A 14,513-nucleotide genomic window follows, 5' to 3' on the forward strand; every position below is an offset into this window, starting at 1 on the left:
AAATATCTGTGGAGTATGCATAGAGACAACGAAATTGCACCTTACATTAAAACAAGTTTGTTATAGTGTAGAACTCGTAAAGGTTTATTCAGAACTATCTCTTTCCCTCGTTCACTTCATTATATCGAGACTAAAGTGTAATTGCTATTGTTTTCAAAACATACTAGCAGCTGTAATATGGAAACTGCTCGTGCAAAACTGGACCATTTGGAGCAAGGCGCGGCATCAGGCATAAAAAAATGCCTCAGGCGCGCAAGACTACAAGACACAGGTAGGAGACAGTCCAGAATGCACATTTATTGCACCACTGAGCCAGAAACAACTTTACGCAGTGCCTTCCTCCTTCAACTTGTCCTTTTTCAGAGGGCCCTGCAAGATAAGAATCAACAAAACAGCATTCAACTAATGGCAAACAGACCACAGGTTCAAGCCAGGTACACAGGCAAGTCAGAAGGATCAGTAGGAAGGCAGAATTTGGGTATGGTCATCAAGGTCTGTACAGACAGCGCATATCCATAGTTCTCATCACTCAACCAACTAAAGACGACGAAGCTCTCCATTACAATCTCGCCAGTTCAAACTCACCATGAAGTTGTGCTTCTCGGCCGGAGTCTGGAAGCGGCCATGTCCGAACTTGGATGATGTGTCGATGAACTTGAGCGTGATCTTCTCCAGTGCCGCCCTCTTGGTGTGCACCAATAGGGACTGCGAGAGCGAAATTGAACAACTGCGTTCAGAAAAAGCATCACACCACAACTGCATCTTTCATAATTGTTCAACAGTCAGGCCTATCATTGTTGACATCCGCCACAACATTTTCTCGGTAGTTCGTTCGGCTCAATGAGTTCATCACGAACGGGCGCAAGTACGTGCTGTGCTTGAGTGAGCATGCGACCTACACTTCGAGTGCAGTGAAAAAAGTAAATGTACCGTATAGTGCGGAATATAGGTCGAGATTTTTTCCAAAAAATTTCGCTAAAAAGTCACCCCTCGACCTATATACCGGCCCTTGGCATAAACAAAGTGATCGTCTGGCAACAGGGAGTGTCGCATGTTTTTTGGGCATCAGCATCGACATCGCCTCCATGGGCCGACGCCTCTGCCGACGCCATTTTTCTTTTCTTGTTCATTTCGTGTTCGTAGAGAGTGGCGACTTTTACTCTGCGACCAGCTATGAATACCGGGACGCGGCGCCAGTTCACCGCCGCGTTTAAAAGAAAAGTTATAGAATTCGCGGAAGTGAATGGCAACATGGCGGCACAGCGGCAGTTTGGAGTGTCCGAGAAAAGCGTCAGATACTGGCGCAACCAAAAATCCAAACTGTCAGTGTGTAACGCGAGGAAGACGTCGTTTCGCGGTCGCCGAGCTGTGCACCCGGAACTCGAGGACAAAGTGGCGGATTTCGTCCGCGAGTACCGTGCCAAATCCCTTCCCGTGAATGCGGAGCTCATTCGCTCAAAAGCCGTCGAGCTCGCCCGTGAAGCCGGCCTGTCAAAGAAAGACTTCAAGGGATCCATTTATTGGGTCCGTCGCTTTATGCGACGCAAAGGATTTGCGCTTCGACGGCGCACGTCGATATGCCAGAAGCTGCCGGAGATGTACGAGGACAAATTGATAGAGTTTCAACTCTATGTGAACAACCTCCGGCGGCAGCATGGCTACATGCTAGGCCAGATCGGCAACGCCGACGAAACGCCGGTGTGGTTTGACATGCCGTCGTCCACGACTGTTTGTGAACGCGGGGCAAAAGAGGTGAGGCTTTTGTCGACCGGTAGCGAGCATTCGCGCTTCACCGTTATGCTTTGCTGCACGGCCGACGGCAGAAAGTTGCCCCCCTTCATAATCTTCAAGCGGAAGACGATGCCGAAGGAGGCCTTCCCGCGGGATGTCGTCGTCCGCGTCAACGAGAAGGGGTATATGGACGAGGCCCTAATGCGCGAATGGATCCGCACAGTGTGGAACCGGCGGCCCGGAGCCCTCCTGCAGCGCCGGAACATGCTCGTGTTGGATGCATTTCGCGGGCATTTGACAGCATCGGTGAAGGAGAGCCTTCGCGACGGAAGGACGGATCTTGTCGTCATTCCGGGAGGAATGACATCAACACTTCAACCGTTGGACGTCGTCCTCAATAAACCTTTTAAAGACCGTGTGCGTGCGCTGTACACCGAATGGATGGCTGGCGACAACCCGCGGACCCCGACAGGCCGGCTGCGCAGGCCACCTCTCGCGACAGTTTGTGGTTGGGTCTCCGAGGCATGGAGGTCTCTGCCTGAAGAGATGGTGGTGCGCGCATTCAAGAAGTGCTGCATCAGCAACGCTCTCGACGGCACCGAGGACGACATGCTGTGGGAGGCGGCTAGTGACAAGCAGTCGTCGTCGTCGGAGAGCTCCGACAGCTCGGAGGACTGTGAGGACTGACTAAAGTGAAGCAGTGAACGATTCCGCGTTTTTCTTTTTTTTTTTTGCTGGTCAAGGTAAGGGGGTCGACCTATATTCCGCCTCGACCTATATTCCGCATTATACGGTACTTCATACTATTACACATAACTGCTATTCAGCACACAAGCCGTTACCTTCCACATTTCTTAAAATTAAGACTAGTACGTGCGAAAATGACACGAGTTCCGTTTTTCCCCCCATAAAAACAAGCAGATATGCAAGCCCAACCTTTTTAAGCATTACAACACCGCAGTCATTGAAGTCACCATAAGGAAGCTCAAGCAATTGGATGTTTACAGACTTCCAAAGTTGAAATTGCACTCACACCTTAATGTAACAAAGTGACAGCTTACACGAAAACAACTTTGTTATGACCAAACATCTGTTATGAAGCTTATTTGTAATGCTATGTTTCGCAAAACTTGTCTTAAGTTGTTTCGCTATAACAGATATATAAGAGTTTGAGTGTATTGCCGACATCGGCAACGAAGCTAGAGCTCACTCGCTCAAGCACAGGGCACGCATAATGAAGAAACCGGACAGCCAAGACCCACCTTGCGCAGAGTGATGACCCTCTTCTTGGGTCCCATGATGCAACCCTTGAGCATGACATAGTCGCAGTTGACCACACCATAGTGGGGGAAACCACCCTGGAACAGGAAAAAAACAGAAGGTCAGCAAACTACAAACTCTTCCAGGTCGTTAACCAAACCTCGCTACAAAATGTCAGTCCGTCCTAGTTCATAAATATAAACCCTCAGGAATCAGGTCAGATACAATCATCACTCAAGAGGACAGCTTGGCATACTTTGCTGCAATATTAGCGCAGTTCCAGACAACTCGATGTCAGAAACTGAAGGCACAACTATACTGATTAGTCAGTATGACCTTTCATACCGCACTTCATACCGCAAATTCAGCATCGAGCGCTCAACCGTTGCAAATGCATTCCTGGTTAACTGTGGGTCACTGAACTGAATGAACCAAAGGCAACCACCGTGAAACAGCAAAACAACCAAGCCGCCCCCCCTACCAGCAATCGTTGAGAACAGGGGAAAAGACTCACCATGGGAGTGATGCTCTTGTTGGAGGTGTCGTAGTCTGTGGCAGCGTTGTTGATCACCAGCTTGCCGTCCTTCTTATGGACACCCTGGCCGATGCGGTAGATCTTTTTGTTGATCTCCGTACGGTGGTGGAAGCCCTTCTGACCGGCACGGGCCACGGTGAACTGGACGCGGCTCGGATGCCACGCACCGATACAGGCAACCTGTGCCAGGGGCAAGAGCAAGACTCCGGTCAATCGAAAACAGGACACTGTACAGTGAATTAAATGGGTGCAAGCTCTGGCAATGCAATAGATCTGCACGCCTACACCAGAAGTGGCGTATAAGATTAAATAAAGCTTCGTAACCATAACAAGCTCTGCAGTGGCAGCCAAATGTCATTACTAAAAACTTACAATAAATCAGGCTGTACTTTAAAGTCGTGTTCCAAAATTGTGAAAAATCTTGAACGGCTAAAAGCCTGTGGGTAGCAACAAGCCCGTTTTTTTTTTGCAAGACTTACACAAGACAAAAGTGCAGGTTAGCTACTTCGTAACTAAACTGCAGTAAAACCACCACAGACATAAGAAGGCACACAGTGTTTTGGTACTGTTCCCCTACCTGCTGGTTCCTGTCTGCATGTGGTTGAGTTCTGCCATTTCATTAAAACGTTAACAGCAGTCTCACCTTACGCAGACCCTTGTGCGTCTTGCGGGGCAGCTTCTTGGTGTGCCATCGGCTGGTCACACCCTTGAAGCCCTTGCCCTTGGTCACCCCAATGACGTCGATCATCTCGTCCTGGGAGAACACCTGTGACACCGGCACAGGCTTCTCCATGTGCTCACGGGCCCACTTGATCTTGGCACCAACGGTGCCACCGTTCACCTGCAGACACCAAAGCAAGGAAACTGTCCACGACACGAAAACTATAAAGCCGAACAGAGTACTCAAATACACTCCTACCGTCATAAAACGAAATTGCATCTCGCATAAATACGTTTGTGATACCCAAAAATTTGTTATAAAAATATAATCTGCATACTATTGCATTTTCATTATAACCAATATTTTATATCGAGGTTCGAGAACTGCGACACACCATTACAAGCTACTCGGCACACAGAACAAGCGCAGTCTCGCGCACCTGAATCTCCATGATGTGGGCTTTTTTCTGGCGCCGGTGCATGAGCTTCATCTGGGTGTGGGCCAGCACGCGGATCACCTTGCAGTACTTCTTCATTTTCTTGAAGTCACGCTCGATCTCCTGGCGACCGGCGTCCTCCTGCCAACGCTTGCAGCTCTTGGTGAATGCCTTCTTCTTGGACTTGTACCAGTTCTTGTAGAAGCGACGGCGGCACTCCTCGCTCAGGTGCTCGGCCCAGATGGTCTTGAAGGCACGCAGCCCCTTGGGAGTCTCGATGTAGCCCACCACGCCGACGATCATCATGGGCGGGGTTTCCAGGATGGTCACCGGCTCAACCACCTCCTTCTTGTTCACCTCTGCGATAGCACAAAGAGAAAAAAGGACGCTCCTCACGTTCATACTCTTCAAACAATTTGCTGAATAGCCCATTGGCGCGACAGCTAAGATTAGGCCTAGCGTGCCAGAAAAGCTTGCGCAATGCTGCAAGGGGCTGCTCCTAACGATATGACCTATGAATTGTCTTGACATTCAAAGCACAAGGGCAGGGAATTCCAAACATAACAGAAGGCCCCTGCTTGATGGTGTTCCTTACAACACGAAGGAAACCACCAGCATCCTTCCATCATAGGGAAAATTAAAAAGGCATAAGGTGGAAACCCCGCGAACCTTGCAAGGCGACTCTCCTCGCCAATAAAATCTGATCAATAACATGCCCCCTACAGAGATAGAGAAACTGGACTGCGCATGTCGAACATATTACAAAGAAGGCACTCAGCCGGTTATTTTTTCTTAAGCGAACCCTTCCCCATTCAACACCGCAAACAAAACATTTAGCGTATACCATGCTTATCCATAAGGCCAATCCTCGAATATGCAAGTGTGGCCTGGATCCCCTTCACAAACATGTAGCCGCGCTTGAAAGAATACAACGTAAAGCAGTCCGTTTTATCTATAACTGTTATAGGCGTAGACTCACCTACTGCTCTTTTGATAAGAGCAGATCTGCCCACCCTGACGAGCCGCGCCAAGCTTCATAGTCAGAGATTTTTATATCTGGTGCTACACAACTTTTTGAAAATCAATCTGGCTAATTATGTTAAGGTTAAGAGTAAGCGCCAAACACGAAATAAGCATTGTCACACACTTGACGAGTATCCCTTTAAGAACAATGTTTTTGGCCACTTTTTTTCCCGCGAGCCATATGCGCTTGGAATGCCCTGCACCCCACCGTGTTGACACAGCCGACAGTTGATAAATTTGTTAATCGAGAGAGTGAAAGTGAGCTGACTTATTTAGCCATGATTTCCTGAATCGAAGATAATGCAAGTTTAACTCTGTACAATAATTCATCTGATGTTTATATTCAGAAAGACTCTTTGCTTATCACTACGGCGAATTTTGCACTATGTTTGAAATATTTGCTTGAAATTTCTAGTGCTTGCAACATGTATTTTTAGTCTGTATATTGCTTGCTTTTACAATGAATATGACACCACTCCTGTAATAATCCCATCACGGGATTGACAGTATTCTGAATAAATAAAGCCTAGAATGATACGAGAACTTTCAGTTTCACCTCATTGAGAGAGCTCCATAAAAAGGAGAGCTCCTCCTGGGCAACAATACTCAAGTTGGGGAACAGAAAAGCTCAATGCTACAAGCAGACCGAGCCTTGCATAAAGGGACACTAAGCAGCCCTACATGGTGATGAGCCTAATGGGCATTTAGCAATGCAAATTTGGGCTGCCTATTACAAGGACTGGGCCCAATAAAATGGAAAGCCTCTGCTTCTCCATAAGGGAGTCATTGCAGCTGTTGTGCTTAACAATCGAAACAGTTTCATGTTCCTTTCAAATTAAGATGCACCCCATTAAAGGTCAAGCTAGATATTGCTTAGTTGACTCAACCGTTGCGCGTGCTGCAGTTTGGAAGACTGAACCTCCACCGAATTCTAGGGCTTCTGAACAGCAACTATGCAAACAGTACATGGTCCCTTTACCTTAAAAATGTTTTTAAGATCAAGCTGCCGACGCGCTGACCAAGCAGGGAAGGTGACCCAGCTGCCAGTGGCCTCTCGAGGAGGCGTGCACATGGTTGCCATAGCAACCAGTGGTGCACCACCTGACCCCCTGGACAGGAGTCAGGCGCGCCGGTTGGGGACACTTACTCGATCCAGGCTTGTCGACCTCGCGCACGATGTGCGTCATGCCGGCCTTGAAGCCCAGGAAGGCAGTAAGGTGGATGGGCTTGGTCGGGTCGTCCTTGGGGAACGCCTTGACCTTGCCACGGATGCGCTTGCTCCGCTTTTTGGGCACAAAGCCCATGGACCCATGACGGGGCGCCGAAAACTTGCGATGAGACTGCAGTGAGACAGGGCAAGGAAAAACATTACAACCTGCACGTGATTTTCACAATATGTCTCAAAACATAGCAGCAAAAAATTAAATTATTTGGTGGGGTCTAAGTGCCAGAACCACTACTTAAAGACTAAAGGCAACTATTAAGGCGACGTTGGTTTAAAATAGCGGTTGCAGACACTAGTAAATAGAACAAAAACAGCAGGAGCCACAGCAGCAACGGCCATTGACAAATTTCCTGCCATCGGCTCCAAGATGGCAGACGTGTTTTAATAAATAATTGTTCCAACTGCACCCCACTAGATGGCACGACCTGTCCAGGTTGAACATGCGGATATTGAACTCGTGAACCACTCGCGCCTTTCCCAATAGTACCGTCCAGCGGGTTTTTCCTAGGAATCAAACAGAAATGAACAGGCAGCATTTTATTGCTTCTCGTGATGCACAAAAGGTTCTTTAGTGCAGCTAGATCGCTTAAAAGTGATTAATAGTAGACTGTTCACCTGACGTCATTGTAATCCTTTTGATAATGTCCTACTGTGGCGCATGTATTCTTGTGCATTTACCTCAATTTCCTGGTAAGTAGGACACTGCTGTTGATGATGATGTTTTAGATGCTACCAAACATTGAGCTTTCACTCAGACGTAAATTGTCAAGACTCTTTTGTCCCTTCAAGACACGATGTAGTGGAGAGCTTCAAATATCTGCACAATCTGGTGTTTAAAGAAGAATGCACTTTTGAAGAACTGTATACTCGGACGGCTATTCCAAGGCATCAAATTATGCAAGTTGCATAATACGAAGTGCTGTGTTAAATATTACCATGCTAAAATAAAGAAAATGGTAAAACTGGTGTTGAAACAGTTTGCATTGCCTTGCTGCATGTCTTGTCAGTTTATGAATATTTTTTGCTAATGAGGCGTGGTTAGTTAACAAGTAATCCTTATGCTTGTAACAGAAATCTAGTGTATTAACCACTGGCAATATGCAAAGTTATGCACATAACGTTTCCTAAAAGAACTGTTAAGCCTAATACCGGTGTTGCGCAACTGCGATTGGCTCCCCAGAGCAGCTAGCGTAAATGAGCCAATCAAAGTGAACCACGTGCATCCAAGAGTGCAGTCACGTGGATGGTGAGGGCAATGTCGCGATGACCCAAGTTTTACGCAGTTAGCAGCTGCAGAGTCAAGTTAGCATCGCAGCAGGAAGCATGTTTCAGCAAGTATTCCGGTTAGCAGAAGGGAGTTTTTAAACCGGTGCCACGTGAGGTACGGCAATCGAACCTACAACCCTCGTGACCACACGCATGTAGTCTTCAACGTTACCAAATTTAAAAACGTCCCTTGTAAAATGTGGCATTCCCCTCCATAAACGCAGTGTTATTAGACAAAAGAGACGGTATCAGAAAAAAACTGTTCGTGCAGAGGTTACTCAAGCACGCTGCAGCAAGCATGTGCTACCACAATTTTCAACGCCAGAGCGGCTTAATAAACTTCGCAAATATACAGTTTGAAATATCTTGCGGAAGCTTCACGGCTTATTGATACCAACGGAAAAGTTAGCGCCGTTTGAAACGTGCTCCACGCTGCTGCTGAGTCCCTACGTAGTGCTAACAAACCACAGGTAACCCACTACGCATCGACGCGAGTATGCCGATTTCATTCCTAGAATGCAGCACATCGCGCGCGCGAATTTCTCAACTATGGGTATAGTACGATGAAACGCGAGATGATCGAAGGCACGTTTTAGCGACCATTAGGGAACGAGTCAACGGTGCGGCCGCGCTGGCGGCGAATATTGCAAATATTACGAACCATCAAACCGGAAATAAGGCTACGCAGAGGTAAAAAGAGATATCGCCTACAAGACTATTATAGATTGATCACTGCAAATGCATGGAAAACGCCGATGCTGCCAGATTGAACATCGCACAACGGAAGAAACCAACATACCATGATGACGGCGACCCGATGAAAGAGACCGGTCGGTGCGCGCACTTCAAGTCATTCAAAAGTAGAGGGCGGCACTAGTTAGTGTATTAACAAAATATGACAAGCAAATCAAACTTAAAAATAAATATATGTAAGCAACTTTATAAACTATATGACAATAAAGCGCATATAGAACATTATTTACCAAATTGGCAAGAAACTATTGAAACCGAAACCCTGGTGGCGGGTCAAGTCCACGCTTATTTTTCGAGGGCGCGAACCACGTTTCTCGTCCCGTCTATTTTCGTGTCGATCGCGTGTTTCGTTGCGTTGTTTACCTCACGCGAGCATGCAAAAATGGCACCTAAGAAGTGGCGCCTGAGAGCGATCCAGGAACGAAAATGCGTACCGATCGTCTCTTTCTCCCACGGCTCGCTGAACGCGTCGACGCGGCTGCCGGCGACCGTCTACGAGCACGACGTGATCACCGGCGGTCGCACCAGGACCCGCCGCGTCCTGACCTGCGAGGCCGACGGCTTGGAGTACGTCGGCGAGAACTTCGGCGAGCACGGACTCAGAGCCAACGCGCAGTGCAACCACTTCGTGGCCGTCGAAAACGTCGCCACGGGCGCCGTCTCGCTCTACCCGGCCGAACTGATCTCGATGCGACCGTACTTTGCCAAACGCGCTGCTGCCGAAGGCGCCTCCAAGGCGGACGCCAAAACCTTCCGCGAGCAGGTGGACGCCCTGGCGACGGCGTTCGGTAGCAAGCGCAAGAGGAAAGCCGTGGAGACGCGTCTCCGTTTGAACGTCGAAGATGGCACCCTCCACGAGACGACCGCAAGCACGTTGGCCGCCGTCAAGGACAGTCTGGCGGCCCTCGACGCGACGGCAGACAAGCCCTCTCCGGCGGGCGTCGTCGTTGACTCCATACCGCCCCAGAACCGTGAGGCGACCGTGCGGCAGGACGTGTACCGCATCGAAGACCTCATCCCCGCCGAGCACGCCGACTACCTCGACGAAGTCGCCGAACCCTTGCTGAACGCGACGCCCGATCAGATCTCCCAGTGGAGGTCGGAGGCCACCTACCCGGAGTACGTCACAGAGCGGGTCACGCGCCTGTCTGGTGACGCCGAGTACAGGGTCATCGAGGCTAGACTCCTCGCCTTCTACGCCATGCTGGTCTCGGTCTCTCGCTTGAGGTACACCGACGTCAAAAAGAAGGACCCCCTGCCGGACATTGCGCAGCCGCTCAAGGGTGTCCTCCTGGACACCTTCACGCTGACGTCACGAAGCGAGAGGGGCGTGACGTCGCGGAACTTCCCACAGAGGATGAAGGACAAGGTATTAGCCTACATCCTGGTCGTGGTGCTCATACTGGAGGAGTACAAGTTCGACTTCAAAACGGTCCAGCTGGACACCAAGGCGTCAGACAGGATCCTGACTACACTGGCGTACGCCCTCGGATGCCACGTGGGAACACGAAAGACTCCCGGCTCGCGGGTTGGCAGCAAGTTCATGGAGCTGAAGCTGCCCCTCGTAGACCCGAGTCAGCAGCAGCGAGCCAAGAAAAGCAGGATGTGAAGCGTGTTTTTTTGTTGTTGTTGCATAAAGGAGAGTTGTTCAGTGATGTCACAAAGCTGTGTCTGTACCGACTGTTTATGCGTGGATTGCATTGACTGATGCCACTGAAACTACTATGCCAGAGTACAGTGAACTAGTTCACTGTACTCCAGCAACAAGGCCTGCAGTATACTGCAGGCCTTGCTGTGGCCAGAAGTGGCTAGTACTTGACGTTTCAATGATCGAGTCACTCAACCACTGCAGGCCTTGCAGTGGCCAGAAGTGGCTAGTACTAACGTGGCTTCTGTATACATGACGTATCAACTATTGAGTCACCCAACTACTGCAGGCGTTGCTGTGGCCAGAAGTGGCTAGTACTTGATGTTTCAACTATTCAGTCACTCAGCTACTGTAGGCCGTGCAGTAGGAGAAGTGCAGTGGCAAGTGGCTAGAAGTGGCTAGTGCTAGTGTGGCTCCTGTATACTTGACATATCAACTATTGGGTCACTCAACTACTGCAGGCCTTGCTGTGGCCAAGAGTGGCAAATACTAACATTACTGTATACATGACGTATCGACTATTGAGTCACCCAACTACTGCAGGCCTTGCTGTGGCCAGAAGGGGCTAGTACTAATATAACTTCTGCATACTTGACGTATCAACTATTGAGTCAGTCAACAACTGCAGGCCTTGCAGTGGCCAGTACTAACACGACTCCTGTATACTTGGCGTATCGACTATTGAGTGAGTAAATAACAGCAGGTTTGGGTGAGGCCACATGTGGCTAATACTAAGATAATGCGTGCTGCTGTACAGTGCACACTTAGTATGTTGGTATTGCTACCGAGCGGTTGCTCTTATGGCAGTTCTTGCAATTCTGCCCGTAGCGACTTCTATATTTTGAAGGCGAGTGCCAGAGATGGATGAAAATGGCGCATGGCCCACATGTACTTAGCTACTTGCATGCGAGTGCAATGTGCCCTTTGTGTGTGGGTCTGGTTCGTGCTTTCCAAATGTACGCGTGAATTCCTAACATGCCCAGGCATCAACTCTAGTGATTGTTATGTTAAGCATTAGTCTCCACAAATGAGCAAGTTTCTTCAGCAAAAGTGTTGGAACATGCCTTACTGTCTGTAACATGTTTAACTATGGGGGGGGGGGGGTCATTTTTGAGGTTTTGATATCATTCGTATCTTTTGTAAAGGTGGCACATGATGGTGCATTTTGCTCGAAGGCATGCTTGGTAACATTACTTGCCTGTGCCATGAAAAGGGCGTAGCTTCTCTTAGCAGTGCCAACTGGCACCATCTAAGCTTTTTTTTTTATTGAGAAAGAGCTCCGACATGGTGATGATAATATGCAATATAGTACCCAACTGTTGTAGACAGATAAGCTGTTTATTTTGAATAAGAGGCAGATTACCAAACACATGACAATGAGCTAATATGTCATTATGTCATCACTGGGTTGAGCGTGCTTTTTCTCACCTTAGTCGTCACGTTGCAGTAAATGCTATCGAAACTTGTAACATCCTATCCTTGGATGTCTTTATACGAGACACTAATGCCCATCATGTCCCATCAGCTATAATGACCCTATTTCTATGTCTGTCAACTTCTTCACAAGTTTTGATTATACACTGTCTTTTGCAGAGAGCAGTTTAGTGCCCTACACTTAGGTTAAGATGGGTGGTAACAAATTGCACTATATGATGACACCAGTGGCACGGCTACGCAGTTCGCTAAGCTAACACACATGGTGGTTGGCACTCCAATGAGATAACAGATGCAGCAGTAGACATCCAATCAAGGCAGAAGTTTTCGGGAAACTGTAGGCTTGCCATGATTGATGAGAAATCACCAAACAAGGAAGGTTTCTACAGTCAAAATAATGCACAAAGAGGTTCGACATGTCACAATGTTGCCTTTGTCGATGTCCGTCGCTGAATGTTTTTTTTAACGAGGCTTCCACGGGGGCTAGTTGGTATGGCATTGTTCTCCAGGACAATACGAGAGGGCAGGACACATGTTTGCAGTGATGTGCCTTGTCCCGATTGCGCACGTGTCCTGTTTTGTCCGAGTGTGTCCTACCTCGCAAAAGAAACGAACGATTTCTATCCTATCTTTGTAAACTTTTTAAAAACGTTGCCCTCGTTAACAATCCTTGTTCTACCTACGTCTTCTTGCCACATGTGGAACAGCCATTCTGAGAGCCAGGCAACCGGCCAAAGTTTCTTGGTGCTTTGGCAACGCTTTCGACGAAATAAATGACACACGGAGCCACGAAGTCACCAGTGCTGCTTTCGATCGTGTGCATTTATTAAAATATATTTGTTACAACCGAGAAACATTTCTCAGGAGAGAGAGAGAGGCGGTTCAGTGAGAGAGGGGGTAGCTTCGTTTTTTTATCCCATCGCCAGTATCTCATTTGCTTTTGCGTAACTTTTTTTTCTTTTTCGCAACCTCAAAACATTGCCTAATTTTTTTTCTTTTTGATAACCTCCAGTCAAAGCCAGCATGTATAACAGGGGAATGGATCACAACAAAAGAACAACACAAAAAGAACAAATAAACATGCCGAGTCATCACCATCAGTGCATCACCGGCACCGTGCAACAAGTTCAACACGCTCCCTTGTATAGAAAGGTAAAAAAACGCTCGCCAACGCAGTCTACACGTCTTGCTTCGCTTGGCACACCCCTTGTCATCGTCGTCCAGTTGTCAACTCCGGTGTGCCCTTGGTAGAGAACAGGGGGGAGGAGTGAGGGCTTCGGGTAGGTAGGGTGAGGGCGGTGATTCTTTTTTTTTCTTTGCTTTGGTTAGTTATGTCGGTATCGCTATATACACTGTATACACACGTTTATACAAGCTTCATGCTTATTCCCCACTCGCACAACACACATGGTGAGACAGAAAAAGAAAGGCTACACGTTTCCTTTCCCCTCGCTAGATTTTTTTTTTTATCGGCAAACACTTCATTCACAACGTAATGGAAAGAAAGGGGGGACAAAATGTAGGCATCCTAAACACATCCGCTGGCGGTCACGCGCACTCCAACGATCAAGTCTACAATGAGTATCAAGCGAATCTACATGAAGTTAAGGTGGGATATCTGAAAGACAGGCAGCTGAACTTGGGAACGCTGGCAAACTCGTTTGGTTGCTCGTTAGTGCTCTCAGACAATTAGTCCCGGTCGTGATAATAATTTTCTTTTCTTTTTTTGCTACAGTCATCAACACCGAGTCACTCTTGGATTAAAAAAATGACCGACAAAACCGAAAAGTCTGATTTTTCATTCTCATAAGTTTTCAGAGCTTTCCTTAAGACGAGTTCGTATCTCTGCCACTTGACTTTACGACAAATACATTAACTGCTCGATGCTGCTAATTTTAAGAGGTGACATCATACATAAAAATTTAATGCTATTACGTGCCAGTGTTACGTTGGGGCTGAATACTGCACAGACATAGCCGCATAGTCAGAAAGTATCGCTAACCATTCATGAAGGGTATCACCTAAACACAGCGTTAACAAATTCATCACAAAATTACACTTCATTTTAATTTCTGGCCACAACAGAAAACAATTAGAGATTTAGGAAGAGCACCCAGGTATTGAGTATCGAATCTAAAAGCAATTACTATAACATTACACCACAAGCAGTTTAAATCCAGAACGCTTGTGCCAAATATTCAATACTAAAAAGCTGCTTGCTTGGCATATAGTGCCGTTCGTTGAAAAAAAAAAACATTCCCGTTTAGTGTAAATGGTAAGCATGCGAACAAGGAGTCACTGGCAGAATAAGCTAAGGTGAAATGCTTCAGCTGCTCACTGAAATTATGCCAAATTTTGCATATCTGCATTAAGCTAAGCTTTAAACTTAATGCTGATATCAGCGATATAGATGGTAGCCATGAGGACGAGAGCTCGTATAAGAAGAGTATAACTCCTCAAGGCAATCGAAATTACCGTTTTGTTTCGGAGTTACTGAGCTTTACGACAAACAAACAAGTCTGAGAAGTTTTGAAGATACGT

At 47.5% G+C, this 14,513-nt stretch overlaps 2 protein-coding genes across 2 annotated transcripts; one reads left to right on the plus strand and one right to left on the minus strand.

Annotated features, from left to right (window-relative positions):
* Positions 1-277: 277 nt before the first annotated feature.
* On the minus strand, positions 278-8,957 carry RpL3 (ribosomal protein L3). Its single transcript, XM_037431384.2, has 8 exons — positions 8,937-8,957; positions 6,794-6,986; positions 4,627-4,982; positions 4,170-4,367; positions 3,506-3,706; positions 2,994-3,089; positions 586-705; positions 278-369 (listed from the first exon to the last, which is right to left on the minus strand). The coding sequence occupies exons 1-8, from the start codon at positions 8,937-8,939 to the stop codon at positions 325-327; spliced, it is 1,212 nt and encodes a 403-aa protein (XP_037287281.1). The 5' UTR covers positions 8,940-8,957; the 3' UTR covers positions 278-324.
* Positions 8,958-9,154: 197 nt separating this feature from the next.
* Polr1E (RNA polymerase I subunit E) lies at positions 9,155-10,554 on the plus strand. Its single transcript, XM_075868872.1, has one exon. It carries the CDS (start codon positions 9,273-9,275, stop codon positions 10,497-10,499), a length of 1,227 nt encoding a protein of 408 aa, XP_075724987.1. The 5' UTR covers positions 9,155-9,272; the 3' UTR covers positions 10,500-10,554.
* Positions 10,555-14,513: the final 3,959 nt, after the last annotated feature.

The sequence above is a fragment of the Rhipicephalus microplus genome, chromosome 7, assembly GCF_043290135.1.
Source record: "Rhipicephalus microplus isolate Deutch F79 chromosome 7, USDA_Rmic, whole genome shotgun sequence".
In the NCBI taxonomy this organism is placed as follows: domain Eukaryota; kingdom Metazoa; phylum Arthropoda; class Arachnida; order Ixodida; family Ixodidae; genus Rhipicephalus; species Rhipicephalus microplus.

Excerpts from the sequence above, each read along its gene's own strand:
- Polr1E (XM_075868872.1), top strand. The coding sequence starts at position 9,273 with ATGGCACCTAAGAAGTGGCGCCTGAGAGCGATCCAGGAACGAAAATGC.
- RpL3 (XM_037431384.2), bottom strand. Across the intron at positions 4,368-4,626 it reads CCCACATCATGGAGATTCAG|GTGAACGGTGGCACCGTTGG; the intron begins GTGCGCGAGACT and ends TGGTGTCTGCAG. Across the intron at positions 3,707-4,169 it reads CGCACAAGGGTCTGCGTAAG|GTTGCCTGTATCGGTGCGTG; the intron begins GTGAGACTGCTG and ends CCCCTGGCACAG.